General features: G+C 46.8%; 1 protein-coding gene across 1 annotated transcript in view; it reads left to right on the plus strand.

The window, feature by feature from the left end:
* The window catches only part of ATP12A (ATPase H+/K+ transporting non-gastric alpha2 subunit), a 31,691-nt gene extending 16,384 nt beyond the window's left edge, over positions 1-15,307 (plus strand). The window contains exons 12-23 of the mRNA XM_004054265.5: positions 1,467-1,659; positions 3,557-3,732; positions 4,743-4,879; positions 9,125-9,275; positions 9,834-10,002; positions 10,090-10,244; positions 12,133-12,256; positions 12,457-12,602; positions 13,238-13,371; positions 13,570-13,671; positions 14,096-14,187; positions 14,272-15,307. Coding sequence (XP_004054313.1) covers positions 1,467-1,659; positions 3,557-3,732; positions 4,743-4,879; positions 9,125-9,275; positions 9,834-10,002; positions 10,090-10,244; positions 12,133-12,256; positions 12,457-12,602; positions 13,238-13,371; positions 13,570-13,671; positions 14,096-14,187; positions 14,272-14,300 — 1,608 coding nt within the window. The 3' untranslated portion in view covers positions 14,301-15,307. The remainder of the gene's footprint in view (positions 1-1,466; positions 1,660-3,556; positions 3,733-4,742; positions 4,880-9,124; positions 9,276-9,833; positions 10,003-10,089; positions 10,245-12,132; positions 12,257-12,456; positions 12,603-13,237; positions 13,372-13,569; positions 13,672-14,095; positions 14,188-14,271) is intronic.
* The last annotated feature ends 6,179 nt before the right edge of the window (positions 15,308-21,486 follow it).

Here is a 21,486-nt window from a genome sequence, read left to right on the forward strand (position 1 = left end):
CTTTGTAAAAGGGAATAATAATAGTACCCATGGCCTTAAAGTTGTTTTGAGAATAAATAAGTCGATGTGGACAGCACTTAGAACAGTGCCTGGCACGTGGTACACACCGTAAAAGTGTTTCATATTATCCCTATGTTTTAAATGTAAAAAGCCTTATCTTGGCCAGGTACAGTGGCTCACACCTGTAATCACAGCACTTTGGGAGACCGAAGAAGGCAGATTGCTTGAGCCCAGGAGTTCAAGACCAGCCTGAGCAATATACCAAGACATTATCTCTACAAAAAAAACAAAAAACGAAATTAGCTGGGCATGGTGGCACATACCTGTAGTCCCAGCTACTTGGGAGGCTGAGGTGGGAGGATTGCTTGAGCCTGGGAGGTCGAGGCTGCAGTGAGCTGTGATCGTGCCACTGCACTCTAGCCTGGGGCACAGAGTGGGACCCCGTCTCAAAAAAAAAAAAAAAATTAAGAGAGAAAGAGAGAAAGAAAAAGAAAAAGCCTATGTTTTAGAAAGTGATAGTGATAATTAGATGGGAGGTTTTTTGTTTGGTTTGGTTTTTGTTGGTTGGTTTTCTCAATGTCTTTACTTGATCATTAAAAAAAGCAGCAGCAGCAGCTGGTAACCCTATTTGCCCTATACTTCTTTTTGTACTCATCTTTGATACCCAAAAGTCTAAGAAATACTGATTTGTAAAGAACTGTTATACCCAAAATTGTAGCACTTTTCTTTGCAACTTATTTTCTCCCAAACACTCCAGCTTCCTGAGATTTCTCTTGAGTGCTTAGAAGAGTACCTGGCTTATCAGAAGGGCTAGATAAGAGTTAGTTCTTTTATTCTTGTATATCGATTTTTTTTGCATATCTTATTAGGATGGATCTAGAAGTAGAATTGCTGGGTCAAGAGCATTCCTATTAAAATGGAGACTCCTGTGACTCGGCTGTCTTCCTGAAACATTATACATGGAAGTGTCCACTTCCTCACACCCTGCCATTTTCTATGACATCCAAGCAGGAAAACTGGGTGGACAATGAGGTGAGGAGGTGCAGAAATTCCTGTCGCCTCCTGCCCTCCTGAGCTCAGAATAGTTTGGGTCTGAAAGACGGCTGCTCCCCACAGGGAGGTAGAGGAGGTGAGATGCAGAGGCTCGCAGCCCCCTAACTCTCACGGGCACCCTGGGAGATCTTGTTCAAGGCACAAGATTTCACACGCTGACGGCCACGTCTAGCCTGCCTAAAGCAGCCAGTTTTGCTTGAAAGATGAGCTCCACTTATCCAGAGTGGGTGCCCCACTCTGGGCTGGGGCCAAGTCTAGAGCTCTTCGTCTTACTTGGCCACAGAAAGAAAAAGGGCGGAACATGCTGAGGATGCCATTGTGCCTCTTCCTCCTTTACATTTAATGGAACAGTAGAGAAGAAGGAATGCGTTTCACCTTTCTGTAAGTAACACGCTCGGTTCATTCCTTCCCAGCTCTCCATCCACGAGACGGATGACCCCCACGGCAAGCGCTTCCTCATGGTGATGAAGGGGGCCCCTGAGCGCATCCTAGAGAAATGCAGCACCATCATGATCAATGGCGAGGAGCACCCACTGGACAAGAGCACCGCCAAGACCTTCCACACAGCCTACATGGAGCTGGGCGGGTTGGGCGAGCGTGTGCTGGGTGAGTGCGGCAGCAGGGCCCTGCCCATCACCTGGTGGGCACAGAGATGAGGCAGGCGCCTTGAGGACCTGTGACTTAGCCGAGTGGCCATGGCATCCACGTGAAGCATGTAAAGGAGAACATGATAAGCAGGATGGGAACGAGGAGAGGACGCTGTGTGACAGCACCAAGCAGGGTGGGATGGCCTCCAGAGAGGCAAGCTCAGGGAAGACTTTATGGAAGGAGTTAAATTTCAAACTGGGCCTTAAGTGACTGCATTTGAGGGGAGATAGGGGAAAGTATCCAGGGCCCAGGGAACAGCACAGGCCAATCACAGAGGCAGAATGGCGTGGGGCACATTGGGTGCTGCCAGCAGGTGAGATGGCACCGTCACAGAAACAGGGTTCAAGGGCTGGACTGGAGGTCATGAGATGGAGGTCTTGAACATTTGGGTGAGGAGCCAGGTTTCATCCTGCAGTCAGTAGAGAGCACTGAGGGCTGTGCCACTAGAGTGAGCTGGGCGGTCGCAGGGCTGGGGAAGACTTTATGGAAGGAGTTAAATTTCTTTAACTTCTTTAAATGTCCTTGGCAGCAGCAGGGAGAGGAGAGATGCACATCTCCATAGGAAGCAGCTGCCCTTGCTCAGGCAAAAGGGATGGGAATTTTTTCAGGGTGATGGGAATGGGAAGGAGAGATCAGGGCAAGAGACTTCATAGAGGTAGAGTTGGTAAGATTTAGAACCTATCAGATGAGGATAGTCAGTTTAAAAATGATTAAGCTTCCCATTTAACGACTAGGAAGAGAGTGATGCCAGTGATGCAGACGAAGTGTCAGGAAGGAAGGAACCTTAGAAATGCAACAAGAGGAGGACTCAATGGGGGTGCCTGCGGTGTTGTCAAAGGGGACAGTGTGTCCTGTTGTCAGCACCAGGGCTGGCGGAATGGTGCCCCATCAGGACCACAGAATGACAAATTCAAGGAAACAGAAATGTATGGTTGACGATCCGGCTCATTAAACACCATGGAAGTCCTCACCAATATAGATGCAGTCTGTGGAATGTGTGTTTCTAAAGGCTATTGGAGTTGGCAAAGCAGATAAAGCATATAAATGAGAAGGTGATGCTTTAGGCATCCAATAACCCACAGTACTGGGTATTCTACACGGGATTGATGCCCACTTGCGTTTGATTTCTCAAAGCCTGCTCCACTGACATTTGCAAAGCAGTGGGCCAGGCTGAAAATAAATTGGATGTGAAAGCTGATCACACAGTCTTGGAGGTCCCACCAGACATAAGAGTCCCTTCCACCTCAGCCTATGAGAGGCTGATGGCTTCTGAGAAAAGGATGGCTCGGCCCCATTCCTGCTGGCCTTTCTCTTGGGCTCATCTTGATCTAACACTGAACTTTGTGCCCCTCCACTGAACCCCCTTGTTCCTTCACATGCTGTTTTCTCTGCTGAAAATGGCCTTCCCACCTCCACCCTCCCTTTTTTCCCTAGAAATCATCTTTGCCCCTCTCAAGCTTCACCTCACATGTGACCTCCTTGGGGAAGTCTCTCCTGATCCTCCAGGCAGCTGAAGTGTGTCTCTGCCCTGAGATGTACCCTGTGCTTGATCCCTTTAACTCTGTGCCCCGCTAAGCTTCAGAAGTCAAGACTGTGTATTGCCCTAGAACTTGGCAATATAGCAAGATATATTTCTAGAACACAGAGCCTAATGAGCACACAGTGAATTATATTTGGATGAAATATGTCTTTCCTAAAAAAATGCATTATGGAGTTGAAGAAATTAAACAATTCTGGCTTATTCTGATGTATTGGTGAAACAGCAGAGGACCAAGGTGTATCAGCATGTTCTCCTCTTATTTTTTTTCGTTTCCTGTTCTAGTTTCACTGACTCACTAATTCATCTGTATTACAGGTTTCTGTCATCTCTACCTGCCAGCAGACGAGTTTCCAGAAACCTACTCATTTGACATAGATGCTATGAACTTTCCGACCTCCAACCTCTGTTTTGTGGGACTCTTGTCAATGATCGATCCCCCTCGGTCCACCGTGCCAGATGCAGTCACCAAATGCCGGAGTGCAGGGATCAAGGTGGGAGTTATTTTCCTGACTCAAGAAGTTCTGTCTTTATGTCGTGTTCCTTTCTAATAATGGTTTTCATAGCAGATGGTCAGTATTTAGGTGTCTTCAAGTAAATATCATAATTCCTATTTTATTTCTAGTTTCACTGTGCTAAGTTTACTGAAACTGTCCCACAAAAAGAAAATGATTGTGTCTATGTGGAATGAACCACATAAACAGTAAATGCAATGAGAAGAATCTCCTAGTGCCTTGAAGTGACCATATCTCGCCCTAGTCCACGGTAGTTACTAAAAGGCTTTATTGGCTGGGCGCAGTGGCTCACGCCTGAAATCCCAGCACTTTGGGAGGCTGAGGCAGGCGGATCATCTGAGGTCAGGAGTTGCAGACCAGCCATGGCCAACATGGTGAAACCCTGTTTCTACTAAAAATACAAAAAAATTAGCCAGGCGTGGTGGCACACACCTGTAATCCCAGCTACTCGGGAGGCTGAGGCAGGAGAATCTCTTGAATCCAGGAGGTGGAGGTTGCAGTGAGCCGAGATCACGCCATTGCACTCCAGCTTGGGAACAAGAGTGAAACTCTGTCTCAAAAAAAAAAAAAAAAAAAAAAAAAGAAAAGAAAAAAAGAAAGAAAAAAGGCTTTATTACCCAGTCTTGAGGCTCAGCCCCCATAATCCATGTTCATCATTACTAGGTTAATATTAAGACTGTTGAAGTAACATGGGGCTACCCCCAAGTAGACACTCACCAGCCCTTTCACAAATAAAGTGGCATCAAAGGGGAAGGGCTTCCTTTCATGTCAGAGGAGGAAGCGTATGAAGCTTAGGAGCAAGGGCAGACCCAATGGGATTAGTGTTTCCTCCAAAGACAAAGACAGTTGTCTCGTAGATCCAGAGCTGCCACTGTAATCACCAACCACATTCTCCCAGGGCACTACAGAGTAGGTAATACTGAACCATCCCCACTTTGGCCAACCGAGTTCTTCATTACCCATGGGCCTTCTCGTTGTCTGTGCTCTAGGTTATTATGGTTACTGGTGATCATCCCATCACAGCCAAAGCTATCGCCAAGAGTGTGGGGATCATTTCAGCCAACAGTGAAACAGTGGAAGACATTGCACATCGCCTCAACATTGCTGTGGAGCAAGTTAACAAACGGTAAGCACAGGAGCAGCATCGCAAAAATTCCAGTTCATACCCATGGGGCCCCACTGGCTCTAAAGAGCTGCACTACTTGGAACAAATCAGCTTTTTGCTCTCAGAGTTATGCTAGGCTGGTTTGAGCTATTATTTGCATATCCATGTATTCACTCTAATTTCACTGAGCAGCTAATATGTGCCAGGCACAGTACTGATACCATGAAATGACCCTTTATGTGTTCCTTGTTTGAAATTTCAAAATCCAGTGTGCCCTGGGCACAAAACCTATGTGCCCAATTTAGAATAAGAAAAACTGAAACAAAGGGTTTATGTGAAATTACTTGCCATAGATGCAGTTGCATAATTTGGAATTGTAAGAACCCTGTGGGTTGTTTCATGCACCCTCCTTGGTAAGCATCTTGGGTATTTATCCACCTGGTTTCATAACGTGTAGCTATGTAAACACACCCTTCTTTTATATTTGGTAATAGATAGAATGGAAGCTTCCTAAGGAAAGTTTTTTTCCTTGTTTCTCCTAATTCTTTTAATCATGTTTATCCTTATCCTTTTAATCATGTTCATCCAACTGTACATTCACTCATGTGTTTGTTCTTTCAACAAGTATTTACTGCGTGCCAACTATATACCAGGCAAGACCTGGAACTACAGTAGCAAACTGAACGATACTATCCACACCGTTAGGGATCTTTCTATCGAGCCAAGGAGACACAAACAAAGCTAACAATGATGTGGTCAGTGTAATGAGGGAGCCACACAAGGCTAGGGAGCTGGGCATGCAGGAGAGTGGCCTGGACTGTGCCTGGTCTCCATGAGTCAAAGACTCCGAATTCTCAGGTTGAGAAGTAATGTTAATTAGCTGGGTTATGCTTTCACTCATGCGGGAGATGAGGGAAAGACCAATGCACCTCTTCAGTTTCCCCAAGTACTTAGGTCTTTTAGGGACACACAGCTGTCAGGTCATAACAAATTATCAAGTTAGACAACCAACCAGGGTTCCCGCCTCTGGGCACAGCAGCAGTACCTGAAGTCTAAGAGTCTTGCAGTGCCCTTTAGTATACATAACATCCCTCTATGAAAACAACTTTGGAGCTTGTTTATTTGTTTGGTTTTGTAAGATAATCGGATTATACTTTTTTTCACTTTAGAATTTTAAACAAATTTTGTTTGTTTGTTTGTTTGTTTTTTTAGACAGAGTCTCTCTCTGTCACCCAGGCTGGAGTGCAGTGGTGTGATCTCAGCTCACTGCAATCTCCACCTCCTGGGTTCAAGCGATTCTCCTGCCTCAGCCTCCTGAATAGCTGGGATTACAGGCGCCCACCACCATGCCTGGCTAATTTTGTATTTTTAGTAGAGACGGGGCTTTGCCATGTTGGCCAGGCTGGTCTCAAACTCCTGACCTCAAGTGATCCACCCACCTTAGCCTCCCAAAGTGCTGGGCTTACAGGCGTGAGCCACCACACCTGGCCTAAAATAAATTTTTTTAAGAGTAGTCAAGTGCAGTAGTGAGAAGAGGGGAAAGAGTAGAAGTTTGATCTGTAACTGACTGTGAACAATCAGTTGAGCTAATTCACTACTACCTTCAGGCCAGCCGAGTCTTCTTTCTTTAGATACAAGGTGTCCTGTTAGATCACCCAGGCTGGAGTGCAATGGTGTGATCATAGCTCACTGCAGCCTTGACCTCCTGGGTTCAAGGGATCCTCCCCTCTCAGCCTCCCAAGTAGCTGGGACTACAGGCTTGTGCCACTGCACCCAGCTTCATTTTAGCAGATTTTTTTTTTTTGAGATGGAGTCTTTCTCTGTTGCCTAGGCTGGAGTGTGGAGTGCAGTGGTGAAATCTCATTGCAGCCTCGACCTCCTGGGTTCAAGGGATCCTCCCCTCTCAGCCTCCCAAGTAGCTGGGACTTTAATTTAAAATTTTAGCAGATTTTTTTTTTTTTTGAGATGGAGTCTTTCTCTGTTGCCTAGGCTGGGGTGTGGAGTGCAGTGGTGAAATCTCATTGCAGCCTCCACCTCCTGGGTTCAAGCAATTCTCCTGCCTCAGCCTCCTGAGTAGCTGGGATTACAGGCATGCGCCACCACACCGGCTAGTTTTTGTACTTTTAGTAGAGACGGGGTTTCACGATGTTGGCCAGGCTGGTCTTTAACTCCTGACTGCAAGGGTTCTACTCACCTTGGCTTCCCAGAGTGTAGGGATTACAGGCGTAAGCCACTGCGCCTGGCCCATTTTAGCAATTTTTAATGAAAGTTGTATATAAGATACCTTATTCCTGCATCTTCTCAATTGCTTCTTTTTTATATTTGCCCTTCCTTCCCTACTTAGGAAGATTTGTTTGGCCTTCCATTCAAGGATCTTTTGTGGTCTTTGTCTAGTTTTAGCCTGGTGATGGCCATGTGCTGGGTGATGTGCACACGACGGTCCTACCCTTAGCCTCCTCCTGTACTCCTGTTCAGTATAGGTGGCACATTTCTTCCTACAAACCCGGACTGCTTTGCCAATTTGCTGGCCCGTATAGTGTCTTTGTGCAACCTCAACTTCCTCATCCTTTCGGATGGGCATGGATGGAACTGTGCTTGTAGCAGACTCCAGAATGTGCTTCTGTCTCAGCTCTTTGGAACGAGAGAAAGACATAATCTTCCTACGAATGTGGGAAGGTGCATTGAAATGACTTTTATGATTCTTGCCTCAATCAAAAGTCACAAAGGGACTGAACTTCCTCTTGGTCACTGCCAGTCTGCTCATGGCCACAAAAGGGAAGAGTGGATTACACATTTGTATACAAATCACCACACTGAGTGAAGTGGATGCTTTTGTGAATGTTTTCAGTTATTCACTTCATCAGCTCTAGTTTCATGACCATATAAAAATTGCATCTTAGCAGGTGTAAGGGGAAAGGAAACACCCCTTCTTTCTTCTCTTACTTTCTTTTGTTTTGTTTTGTTTTGTTTTGTTTTTTTGCCAGCAGTTAAGGAGACCTGTAGTTTGAGTCAAGTGCTAGAATTCCAGTATTTAGCACCAAGAGGTAAAACAGACCTAGAAAGCTCAAAACTTGCAAATTGTAAAGAAAAAGACCTGCAGCAGTTTGTACCTACATTGTTTAAGCTGAGATTTGAAGGCTGAAATGTAGTGTTAGCCATGAGAAGCTGAGGTGAGAGATGCCCATTCCTGGTCAGGGAGCGAGACCCGTGAAGGCCTTAGGGTATGGGGGATGGAGGATGTCAGAACTGAGAGCATCCAGCGGGCAGGAGGGAGAGCCCAAGGTGAGGCGAAGCTTGACAACGCAGGCCCCACCTGGGCTCGCTGGCTAAAGTTAGGGATTCCGGGGTCTGCTCCAAGCACGGTGGGAAGCCCCTGAAGAGTTTTAGCAGGGGACTGGCTCAGGCAGCTCTGCATAATCAATAGGCCCTAGAACCTTACTTTTATAGTCAGCAGGCAATAGCACTGCTCAAAGACTTCGGTAAACTTCTGCCTACGTAGCACATTGCACAAAGATGACACTCTGTAAATCTGAAATACCCAACGGCAAGTAATTATTACCCCTTGTTTGGCCATAAAAGAATTCTAGGACCCAAAACATATGAACAGGCAGTTTGGGGGTTTTATTTTTATTTTTGTTTTTGAGACAGGGTCTCACTTTGTCACCCAGGCTTGAGTGTAGTGGCATGATCATGGCTCACTGCAGCCTCAACCCCCCAGGCTCAAGCAATCCTCCTGCCTCAGCCTGCTGAGTAGCTGGGACCACAGGCACATGCCACCATACCTGGCTAATTTTTTAAAATTTTTTGTAGAGACAGGGGCTCTCACTATGTTGCCCAGGCTGGTCTTGAACTCTTGGCCTCAAGTGATCCTCCTACTCAGGCTCCCACAGTGCTGGGATTACAGGCATGAGCCACTGCGTTTGGCCATGAATGGGCAGTTTTTTAACTTCCTTTTACTTCGGAAGTAAAGCGTTGCTCTAGGAAGTACCACTCTCACCTGTTCTAGTAGGGATAAGGCTACCTGGTTTTTTATTCCTATTGTTATATGGTACCAAGAAATGGTGTTATATTTTAGCCTCAGTTTGCCCTCTTGAAATGGAGACTAAAGTGTTCCCAGGACTCCTGTTACCTCACTAGAGCATTAGGTATCAAGGACACTGGGTTCCAGGTCAAGTCAGAGAGGCTTCAGCCAGCATCCTGCCTGGAACAGTGTTTCAACCTAAGATCTGCCCTTGGGCCTCACCCAGTTTCTTCTGGCCCTTCTAGGGATGCCAAGGCCGCTGTGGTGACTGGCATGGAGCTGAAGGACATGAGCTCAGAACAGCTGGATGAGATCTTAGCCAACTACCAGGAGATTGTCTTTGCCCGGACATCCCCCCAGCAGAAGCTGATCATTGTGGAGGGCTGTCAGAGGCAGGTGGGTGGACAGCAGTGTCCAGAGGACTGACAGGCCCATCACTGTCCATGGGCAAGTGCAGAGGTCTGGATCTCACATCAGGCTGTGGTGCCTTTGAAACTTCAAGAGAGAGTTCTTGGCTCATCCCCATCACCTGACCTCTCCACCCTCTCAGGTGGGCTGGCCCCTGTCCTCCTTTGAGACCCCCACCACATGTTCCCCAAAAGGTTCACCCCAGCTCTCTGCATTTTGTGATGAGAGCCCGGTGAAGCATTTGCCACTGTGGTAGTTGTGAGTAAAGAGAGATTTAAAATGCAAAGATTTAAAACAAAAAATGTGAAGACATAAGATACAAAACACCTGCACATTAGGTTTTCCTCATTTGCACATATCTTGTTTGGAGACCCTTGTCCTGCTTCTAAGATTTCTCATCTTTATCTTTTCCCCTAAATGGGCCTTTCCATTCAACCATAATCATCCTCGCAACCTCAAGAGAAAGGGAGGTCTCGTTGCTCTTGCCAGGCCTGCAACCCATTGGGCCTGCTCACTCCCACTTTCTCCCTGGGTCCCCCGCCATAGGATGCTGTTGTTGCTGTGACAGGGGATGGAGTTAATGACTCTCCGGCTCTAAAGAAGGCAGACATTGGGATTGCCATGGGGATAGCAGGTTCTGATGCAGCCAAAAATGCAGCCGACATGGTCTTGCTGGACGACAACTTCGCATCCATCGTCACAGGGGTGGAGGAAGGTGAGTGAGTCTCAGGGGGTCTTCCCAAGGGCCAGGGTGGTCTGGGGGACTAGAAGTAAGTTCTGAAGGAAAAACCTCTCTGCCTAGGTCGCCTGATCTTTGACAACCTCAAGAAGACTATTGCTTATACCCTGACCAAGAACATTGCCGAGCTATGCCCCTTTCTGATCTACATCATTGTCGGGCTCCCCCTGCCCATTGGCACCATCACCATTCTGTTCATTGACTTGGGGACAGACATTGTAAGTGACACTGAAGGGAACAGGCTGTGATGCCTGCCCCAGGGGAGGTCAAGTTCAGGGTCGCTACCTTCAAGGGCCGGGGATGGACTAACTCAAGGCTTCTCAGCTTCCATGTGATGGGGCCTGTAGCTCTGCATTTCTCACAGGTTCTCAGGTGGTGCCCATTCTACCAGTCCACATGCCACACCTCAAAGCAAGGGACCAGAGGCATCTGCCAAATGTTTGGAAATTAAAAACACTCTATAGTGAGCTTTTTTTTTCTTGAGACAGAGTTTCACTCTCATCACCTAGGCTAGAGTGCAGTGGTGCTATCTTGCCTCACTGCAACTTCCGCCTCCCAGGCTCAAGTGATTCTTCCACCTCAGCCTCCCAAGTAGTTGGGACTACAGGCTTGTGCCACCACACCTGGCTAATCTTTGTATTTTTAGTAGAGATGGGGTTTCCTGGCCTCAAGTGATCCACCTGCCTCGGCCTCCCAAAGTGCTGGGATTACAGGCATGAGTCACTGCACCTGAGCTATAGCAAGCTTTTCAAGACATGAGTCTTCATCCTCAAAAAAAAAGAAATGCCATTGGTCAGTTTCAGCCTATGGGCTTCCCTTTTCTTTAGGGAAGATGAAGCTGTCACTCAAATTAATCACCCAAATAACCACTGGGGGCCCAGTGACTAAAGTGATAATCTCACAGCCACCTCTTGTTAAGTAAGAGAGTCTGACATGGAAGACCTTTACCTAAACACAGTAAGAAGTAGCAGTTATGAAGACTTTATAAAGCCTTGCCCTACAGTAATGTCACCTAAACCTTCCCCTTTTCCAGTATCCATTTAAAGAAAGCCCCATCTAAGCTGCCCATGTGGCTGTGGCTTATGTGGGCAAGCAGGGAAAGCAACAGACAGCAAGCTGAATTCTTAGCAGGAAACTGGCCATTCGAAGTGCCCCCTTCCCCTTCAAATTGCCCCCTTCCCCTTCAAATTGCCCCCTTCCCCTCTCTTGTTTTCTACAACACCCAGGTAATCCCTAATTCCTAGAGAGACTGGAGATGTCTTTCCCTTTGAGGGGCATTGAGGTCCCCAAAGTTGATGGATCATTTTCCAAGCCCTTCACATTTGCCTGCTTTGCTGTGCTGCAGTGCTTCTCCAGGCCTGGTGCGGGCATCACCTGGGAACTTGTTAGACATGCACACTCTGGGCACTGGTGGACACCTGTAGCCTAGCTACTCAGGAGGCCAGTGCAGGAGGATTGCTTCAGCTCAGGAGTTTCAGTCCAGCCTGATCAATACAGAGAGACCTAGTCTCTTAAAAAATAAAAATTAAGAACAAATAAAATAAAAATGTTATTCCAGATAACTGGGCTAGGAATGGAAATAGGTTGTACACCCATTGTCTTTTAAAAAAGAGAAAGAAAGAGAAAGAAAGAGAGAAAGAGAGAGAGAGAGAGAAAGAGAAACAGAGAGAAAGAGAAAGAAAGAAAGGAAAGAAAGAAAGGAAAGAAAAGAAAGAAAGAGAAATGAATGCAAATTCTCTGGCCCCAGCCCAGTCCTCCTGAATTGGGAAGTCTGGAGGTGGGGCGCAATGATCTGTCTCTTAGCAGGTCCTCCCACCTGGAGGGAGAGGACGGCACAAGAAATTCTCCCTGTAGGGGAAGAGTGTTTTATAACCAGCGTCCTTCAGAACTGCCAGCACAGGGTGATAAAAAGCAGCTGATTTCTAAAGGCACTATTCTTAAATTTCCATACAGACAACACGCCCTCTACTGCCTATAGCCTGGATGGGCCAGCTCCATGCCCCCCACCCCATCCAGCCAGTGCCCCACCCACCCCAGCCCCCCTCCCCTACTGTGGGTAGAGCAGAACATCCTGGGGTTAGACCTCACCAGCCTCTTCCCCTCTAGATCCCCTCCATTGCCTTGGCATACGAGAAAGCTGAAAGTGACATCATGAACAGGAAGCCTCGCCACAAGAATAAGGACAGGCTGGTGAACCAGCCGCTCGCTGTGTACTCATACCTGCACATTGGTACCATGAGGGCGCGTCTTCCCCATCACACCAGGGCCTGCCCTGAGAATTGAATTCACTGGAGTCGGGGGCACAGCCAGAAAGTGTGGTTTTCCTGTGGGGCCTGGGTTGGGGAGGGAGGGGGAACCGAGAGTAGACAGGATGAGGCAGTTTCCTGAGGCCATCATAGAACCTGTGTCCTATCTCTCTTGTTCTTTCAGGCCTCATGCAAGCCCTGGGAGCTTTCCTTGTGTATTTCACCGTCTATGCACAAGAGGGCTTTCTGCCCCGCACTCTCATAAACCTGCGGGTAGAATGGGAGAAGGACTACGTGAATGACTTGGAAGACAGCTATGGGCAGGAATGGGTGAGTGGTGGGAGCCCTGCTGCAGAGTCCACCTGATTCTCTCCACGCTCATTGCCCTGCTCAGACTTACATAGAACCTCCATGTCCCTGAACAGCCTGGGAAAGCTTCAATTAATAGGGCTCAGGGCCCCCTTGCTGACACGTGTTTGGCCTTTGCCAGGTCTCATGGCACAGCCTCCTCTCTTGGGCTAGATGCCAAGAGGTCCCTTTTTTTACTTTAGCTTTGCCATTGGTATAGAAGAGTGACCAGCCCAGCCACACCCACAGTGGGGCCAAATAAATTTACATCTTTCAGGCCGGGTGCAGTGGCTCATTCATGCCTGTAATCCCAGCACTTTGGGAGGCTGAGGAGGGAGAATCACTTGAGCCCAGGAGTTTGAGACCAGCCTGGCCAACACAGTGAGACCCTGCCTGTGTTAGAAATAATAGTAATGATAATTTTTTAAAAAATTAACATTTTTCTCTACTCAGCTGGTTCAAGAAAGAAAAATGTTTCTTTCCAAACACTAGAAGGTGGTCCACTCTCAGTCCGGGTGAGGTGTGGAAAGAACATGAAGCTTTAGAGAACTGCATTGGAATTTCCTAGAAGTTTTCCTTTAGGCCTCAAGGTCTCTTCCTTCTCTGCCCATTAACAGACAAGGTACCAGAGGGAATACCTAGAATGGACGGGCTACACGGCTTTCTTTGTTGGCATCCTAGTCCAGCAAATAGCAGATCTGATCATCAGGAAAACCCGGAGGAATTCCATCTTCCAGCAGGGTCTCTTCAGGTACTGCCAGTGCCCGGCCTCCTGGGGCAGCCCTGGGCCTGCCGTGCAAGGATGATGATGATTTGTTTTTCACAAGACCGAGTTCTGGCCACACTTGTAACCCCAGAGGCATTGACTTTTCTGGTGGCATGGTCTGCTGGGTGTATGATCATGAAGCCACAAGAATCCCAAGTCTGTCTGCTTTTGTGTGTCTTGCAGAAATAAAGTCATCTGGGTGGGGATCACCTCACAGATCATCATTGGTCTGATCCTCTCCTATGGCCTCGGAAGTGTCACAGCCTTGAGTTTCACTATGCTTAGGTGAGTTCACCCTCAACAGCATGGAGGAAAGAGCCAGCCTCTGCTTTGAGCTGTCGCAGCCTAAATAAACCTGAGGATTCCCAGGGTTCTTCCCCAAGTCTTTCAAAAGATGTCAAACTGATCCCATGCCCTATGAGCCCAAAGCTTTGATCTGCATTTTCCAGAAGTGGAAATGGGTTTTCTAGACCTCACCAACCCACCTTCATCCTCATCCAACAGGTTGCTTCAAAGGCAGACATTGCTTCTAGCAGTCACAGTGCAGGTTAAACAAGGAGCTTTCCACTTTTATTTTGTGGGACCTCGTGGATTTGTCGTTCTTTGCAGTAAAGCAAGACAAATGAACGAGAAGCCCCATTCCCATTGGGCAGGGTTGGGCTATCCCTGTGGATGAGTCAGGGTTCACTTTCCATCCCTTTGCTTCCAGGGCTCAGTACTGGTTTGTGGCTGTGCCGCACGCCATCCTGATCTGGGCATATGATGAGGTGCGGAAGCTCTTCATCAGGCTCTACCCTGGAAGTGAGTAGCCTATGATTTTAGAGGCTCTGTTTACCCACTTCAACAGACTCTCCATTTCTGATGTACTTTTTTCTACCTCTACAGGCTGGTGGGATAAGAACATGTATTATTAAGATCACCTCACCTCCTATGTCTCTCAGCAGCACGTCGGGGCACACTTGTTCATCTTCTGACCGTTTGCTGGGCTATTCCCCTGCAGTGCAGACATCGTCAAAATTCATACAAGAGGAAATTTTCATGCAGAAAGCTGTATGCAGGATGCTCACTGATGTTTTGCACTTTAAAACTGAAATTCAACTCTTTATATAGGATTTTCTTTTCTATCTCCATCTCCTCATTAAAAAATACATACATTTCGAGGTAATGGTATAGGGAAGAATGTGTTTATATGTATTTGAAACTCCTTGTGTTAATAGTCTTGTGTAACCCAGGCATCTACTGGGGCCTGCCTTAAGTTCTAGCTAGGATTGCTCAGAACTCCTTTCCACATGCTATTAAAGGCCCCATGACCTCCCTAAGATTTCTGCAGATCACCTGAGAAGGTATGTTTTCATGGTCTCCTTGCTCAAAAAAGGCCAACTCACCCGAGGGTCTGCAGGAGATGGAAGTGGTGGCAGGTTTACATCACAGCAGCACGCATGACCTCAGCTTTGACTCGTTTAACTCTGAGACGTCCTTCTTGAAGGCCCTTGCCACAGTTTCCCTGGCCACGCCACCCCATCCCACCTCTGGTCATCTCCCCAGCCCTTTATGCCCCTGTCGCCCTCCACCCCTACATCAGCTCCTCCAAAACTGAGCTCCCAGTTCATTTTGCATATCCTAACTCAAAATGCTCAGCTAATCCAAGGGGGCTTTCTTTACCAGGATTCAACCCTAGTAGAGAGCTGTTATGGTTTCAATAGTCATATTTATTTCTTGTAAAACAGTTGCCAGGTGCTCTCCAGCAATAACGTTTTGTCAGTCATGTTTCATGTTTTAACTTAGGTGTATTCATGTGTGACACTTCCATGTTGACAGGCCCGGAAAGGCCTCATTTTTAACTAAAAGATGTTTTATAAACCCAGGTTTAATTGTGGTGTTCTAATTGGTTCACATTTTTCTAGAATGAAGAGCATGGGACAAAAAAATAAGATATGATTTCTTATTTTCTTTTCGTTGCTCCTTCTGGTCATTTTACTTATCTGTGGAAGATCTGGAAATGTAGGATTTTTCTTTCAAACTCTTCCTCATGACCCCAGGGCTCCAGCCGGGGCCTCTGATGTGCCCTCGATTCTTGGTCGGACGCCTGTGGGAGGGCCTGTCTTTCTGCAGCAGCACTCGAGAGAAGGGTTCTACAGCCTTTCCATCAACTGCACACCTTGCACTAACTCATTTGACAGAACCTGAGAATTATGTTTAGTTAAGCTTTCCTCATCTAGTGGCCTGCCCCATCACCTCTCTCCATTACCATCTCACTTGGGGGCATCTGGGGCTGATGGCTCTAGGTTGGCATCTCCTGGACAGGAAAAGGCAGCCTTAGAGTCACCATGCTCTTGGGGTCACATGTAGGAGCAGGAAAGAGGGAAGGAGACTATCCTTGTAACTTTATGTATATAGGTTCCAGTGCATATTGTGTGCAGCCATGTAAGCTAAAATAATGTTGCTGTCCTCAGGAGATTTGTAATCTATGTTCAGCCACAATTATCACTGGGCTAATCTATCAGTAGTTCCAGTGAACTGGAAACACTTCCCAGAGTGGTTTGGGCAGTGTGGTCATGGCTTTCTTGTTCCAGTCTCGACAAGGCAGCTAATGCTTTCTAGACTTCAGCTAAGAATAACTTGACCTTACTTACTCTTTCCTGACGGGCTGCCTGAGTGCTCATGGCTGCAACGCTTGGCAGCTCTTGGTCCTGCCAATGCCAGCAGGACAAGGCCATCAATTTAGCACAAAGCTGCAAGGTTTAACTTGGGGTTGGATTAGGGTTGAAAGGAGTTAACTTGGAATTAGAAGCCTCTTCATAGCAGGAACTATGTATGAAATAACGTTCCTATTTGTGCTTACTTACTCCTGCAAAAAGTTGACACTCAAATATTTATAAAATTAACAAATAACTAACTTAAGAAATCCCAGAAAAGACTCTAGCATTATTGAGTGGCTTTATTAAGTTGTAGACAGAAAAAGGCAATAAAATCCATTTCAGAGGGTGTTTTTGGAGGGACTATTTAATTGACCCTCTGAAGCCTAGATGTCTTTTATTATAGGAGAAAAACAATGTCAATTTAAATCTAATTGATGTGGTAGAGTATCTCAGAGACATAAACATGAGGCTGAATTCCTAGAGTCTTTGCTTTTTAAAACAATCTAATTTATTCTGATTATAAAATTGCAGCTCTAAATGACTTATTTTCTTAAATAGAAAATTTAGAATAAATGAGATTAAAGAGTAAATTAAAATCACCCTGAATCTCACTATGTAGTCATATACCTAAATGAAAGAGTAATCATTTCTTTGGAGTTTTTCCACACATATATTTATTTTTAGGTAAAATTAAATAAAGTTTTCAATTCTGCCTTTTTAATTTAACATCAAAAACATGGTGTTAATGACTGCACAGTATTGTAGACTGAGAGTGCTTTCACCAACTATATCTGCATGGTGAGATAGCTCATTAATTTCCTACTAGGCATCTTTCTCAAAAAGGCTGCATCTTATCCTCAATATTGTACCACACATCTCCATTTTATAGAAGATTCCTCAGATTGGAATTAAGGCATTCAGAGCATTCCTAAGGCTCTGGCCACACATTGCCTAATTTATCTTTAGATAAGCTGTATCAGTTTACACCCCCACCAGCAATAGAAAAAGAATATTTATCTTGCCTATCATTAAGATGTGAATGCTCAGTCAACCAAAGAGCTTTCCATAATTCGACAGAGATGTAGGAAGTGCTCCTGCATGGCTTGAGAACACAGCCCAGAACAAGATAGAGCATGGAGCCAGCACACCAGCAGAGGGGTGAAAGGAAAATACAAATTGTGATAAGGTCTTGAAAAGGCATAATGGGGCTTAGATAATCAGGTGATAGGATTGAGGGCGGTCAGCTAAGTCCTTTTTTTTTTTTTTTTTTTTTTTTTGAGACGGAGTCTTGCTTTGTCGCCCAGGCTGGAGTGCAGTGGCGCGATCTCGGCTCACTGCAAGCTCCACCTCCCGGGTTCACGCCATTCTCCTGCCTCAGCCTCCCGAGTAGCTGGGACTACAGGCGCCCACTACCACGCCCGGCTAATTTTTTGTATTTTTAGTAGAGACGGTGTTTCACCGTGTTAGCCAGGATGGTCTCGATCTCCTGACCTTGTGATCCGCCCGCCTCGGCCTCCCAAAGTGCTGGGATTACAGGCGTGAGCCACCGCGCCCGGCAGCTAAGTCCTTTTAAATAGGGTAGTCAGAAAAGTCCTTTTTGTTGTTGTTGTTGAGACGAAGTATCACACTGTCGCCCAGGCTGGAGTGCAGTGGCACAATCTCGGCTCACTGCAACCTCCGCCTCCTGGATTCAAGTGATTCTCCAGCCTCGGCCTCCCCAGTAGCTGGGACTACAGGCACCCACCATGACGCTGGGCTAATTTTTGTATTTTTAGTAGAGATGGGGTTTCACCATGTTAGCCAGGCTGCTCTTGAACTCCTGACCTCAGGTGATCCATCTACCTCGGCCTCTCAAAGTGCTGAGATTATAGGCGTGAGCCACCATGCCCGGCCTAGCAAAGTCCTTTTTGAGGAGCTGAATGCAAAGAAGCAGACAGAATGACAGGAAGAGGGAAGAGCATGAGCAAAAGCTCTGAGAGGTCAGAGGGGCCTAGCAGGAACACACAGCCAGGGAAGACCTTGGAACGGGGAACTGGAGGGACAGGCAAGAATCTCCCCCTAGAGGGGTTCAGAGACCAAATGAAGGAGGTTGCCTTTAATTTCAAAACAAGCTATTAGGCCCAGTGCAGTGGCTCACACCTTTAATCTCAGCACTTTGGGAGGCTGAGGCAGGAGAATCACTTGAGACCAGAAGTTTGAGACCAGCCTGGGCAACATAGGGAGACCCCATCTCTACAAAAACGAATAAACAAGCTATTGAAGGCAATTAATAAAAGAGGTGACCTGATCCAGTTGACATGTTCAGATCACTTTGGCTTCTGTGTAGAGGATGGGAGGCAGACCAGGCTGTGGTAACTGGTGTGAGTGTACCTTCAACGGAATACACAGACTCAATGGAGGAGTTTCTTAAGGGGGGTTGCCTCTAGGTGACTCGAGACATAAATGTTCAACTCAGGCTCCTAGAAAGGCTCACAACCGCCCTGACTGCCCACATCACAATCAAGATAGAGACAGGAGATGCTCAAGCAGGTGTCATTTCGCCAGGAGTCTAGAACAAGATACATGTCTCAATGTACACGGCTGCACTCCTTAAGAGCCTGGACAGGTGCATCTGACTCTACAAAGATCATGAGTTCTCCACATTTGTTCATTCTGCTATCATCATTCCACTAGTGGCATCTAATGTCTCTTAAAAAGACAGTGGCTGGCTGGGCATGGTGACTCACGCCTGTAATCCCAACACTGGGAGGCCGAGGTGGTTGGATCACAAGGTCAGGAGATCGAGACCATCCCAGCTAACACAGTGATACCCTATAACTACTAAAAATACAAAAAAATTAGCCGGGCACGGTGGCAGACACCTGTAGTCCCAGCTACTCAGGAGGCTGAGGCAGGAGAATGGCGTGAACCCAGGAGGCGGAGGTTGCAGTGAGCCGAGATGGCACCGCTGCACTCCAGCCTGGGTGAAAGAGCAAGACTCCATCTCAAAAAAAAAAAAAAAAAAAAAAAAAAAGACAGTGGCAGTCACTGATATTTGTTAAGTATCTATTATGTTCTGGGTTCCTAACAGCATGATCTTATTAACGCTCACAACGGCCCCGTCAGCTGTGGCATCAGCCGTGCTTTACACTCAGGAAGTTAAGCCTAGAGGCCCAGTGACTTCCTGGCACTGTGACCTCTCCTGACCACTAAGAGGTTCCACTGTAGAATCTGGAAAGTGGTTTAGGGAGAGTTTGCCCTTCGATGGAATATAGATGCCTCTAGAGCATAGCCTGCAGGTGTTGAGTTCTGTCTTACAGCTCTGCAGGTTACTGATAACTGAGAGCAACACAAAGTATTTCTATAGATATGCAAATGAATCCTACCCAGTGGGTGAAGATCTTTCCTCCTTGGAAAAGCCAGTTTTGCTCCCTTTGCACAATCAGCCAACATTCCTGATTCCAGATAAAAGCGTGCCCCCTTGCTCCTCTCAGTAGATTTTAACAACTGCCTAGTTTCCTATTTAAGTGGCGAGCTTTAAAAAAAAAATCTTTAATATGTGTTCACTGTTATATCTGTATGAAAAAATTATCCTTACACCATGAACAGAGGAAGAAGAACACAATTCCCTCCTCATTTAGGGTCCTTCTCAGCCCCTCCGTGGAGCCAGGCACCCAGCCAGTCCGAGATCCTGAACCCCCGCACACTCCAGGGCCATTCTGCTATTGGGCAGGGATGCCGTTTTTTTCTGCTTCTGACCAGTTCTCTCAGCAAGCTCCTTCTTCCCCATCCCCATTCCTACTTTCCCACCCTCCCCTCTGACATACCAGAACCAAGCTTGGGGGATTTTATCTTCTTGGTCCAGAGGTTCTAAGATAAAGTTAACTGGAAATTTAAGGTAAAAGCCTGATTAATTTTAAAGGGATAGAAGCTGCCCTCCTCAGACTTGCTGTGCAGGTAGATAGAGATTCAGTGGAGTGAAGCAGTTCAGTGCAAGAGTTTATTTGCAGTTTGGGGGATTTCTTTTTTTCTAATTTTTTTTTTTTTTTTTACATTTTCTATTTACACAAAGGGATTTCTTCCACTCCACCCACCCCCGCCGCCTCTGCTTTCAATCTTTTTTCTTTTCTTTTTTTTTTTTTTGAGACAGGGTCTCAGTCATCCAGGCTGGGGTGCTAGAGTGAGTGCAATGGTGTGATCTCAGCTGCAACCTCTGCCTCCTGGGCTCAAGCCTCAGCCTCTTGAGTAGCTGGGACTACAGGTGCACTCCATCACGCCCAGCTAATTTTCGTATTTTTTGTAAAAAAGGGGGTTTGGCTATACTGCCCAGGCTGGTCTTGAACTCCTGGGCTCAAGTGATCCACCCACCTTGGCCTCCCAAAGTGCTGGGACTACAGGTGTGAACCACCACACCCAACCACTTTCGTTGTTTCAAATCAAGCACCTGCTAGGTACACAGCACAGTGCAGAACAATGCTGTGCTGGTCTGAGAGGACAAAATGACGTAATAGGGAAGACCAGGCATGTTTGCAAATAAACTGTCAATCGGGGCAGGATTTGGCCGAGGCCTTGAGAGGTATACAGTGCTGTGGGTGTCCAGGGAGACCATCTTTGGTGGGCAACAGTGGAGTGTGCCAGGAGGCAAGGCATCCAACTCAGCCTTGAGGAGTAGGGTTCCAATTGCAGAGGTGAAGCAGAGGAAGGGGTAGGGGCCAAAGATGTGCCCAGGTGGGTCACAGCCATGTCCCTGTGAGTCGGCTCCCTCCAGGACAAAGTCAATGTGGGGCAGAAACCCCATGACCTGGGTCTAGCATTCCACCTGGTATTCCTAGGGGGACTGCAGTATCCATTGACCAAATCCCTACAGACAGAAATAAGATTGCCTGTGGGAGGAGAACTCTAATCAGCCCAGCAAGGGCTGTATTAGAGATCTGCAGAAAGCCACCTTACACAGGAGCCAGGATGCTAAAGGCTGTCCATCAGAAAGGGGCTTATGTAGCCATAGAAAAAGATGTCCTTCCCAGCAACACGGATGCAGCTGAAACTATTACCTTAAGCAAATTAATGCAAAAACAGAAAATCAAATACCGCATGCTCTCACTTACAAGTAGCAGCTAAACACTGGGTACCCACGAACACAAAGATGAGAACAACAGACACTGGAGACTCCAAAACGGGGGTGGAGGGAGGGAGGAAGGGAGGCAGGTATTGAACAACTACCTACTGAGCAGTATGTTTACCCCTTGGGGGACAGGATCATTAGAAACCCAAACTTCAGCACCACGAAACAGATCCAAGTAACAAACCTGCACATCTGAACCTAAAATAAAAATAAAAAAATAAATTTAAAAAAAGAAGAAAAGGGCCCATTTGTAGCAGAGACCAAGAAAAGGGTCAGGCCCTGAGGCCCGTTGGTGTGTCCCCAAACCCTTGGCACGGGAGGGGCCTGGTCATGCTGAGGCATGAGGATGGCATCCCAGGC

This window comes from Gorilla gorilla, chromosome 14 (assembly GCF_029281585.2).
Source record: "Gorilla gorilla gorilla isolate KB3781 chromosome 14, NHGRI_mGorGor1-v2.1_pri, whole genome shotgun sequence".
In the NCBI taxonomy this organism is placed as follows: Eukaryota; Metazoa; Chordata; class Mammalia; order Primates; family Hominidae; genus Gorilla; species Gorilla gorilla.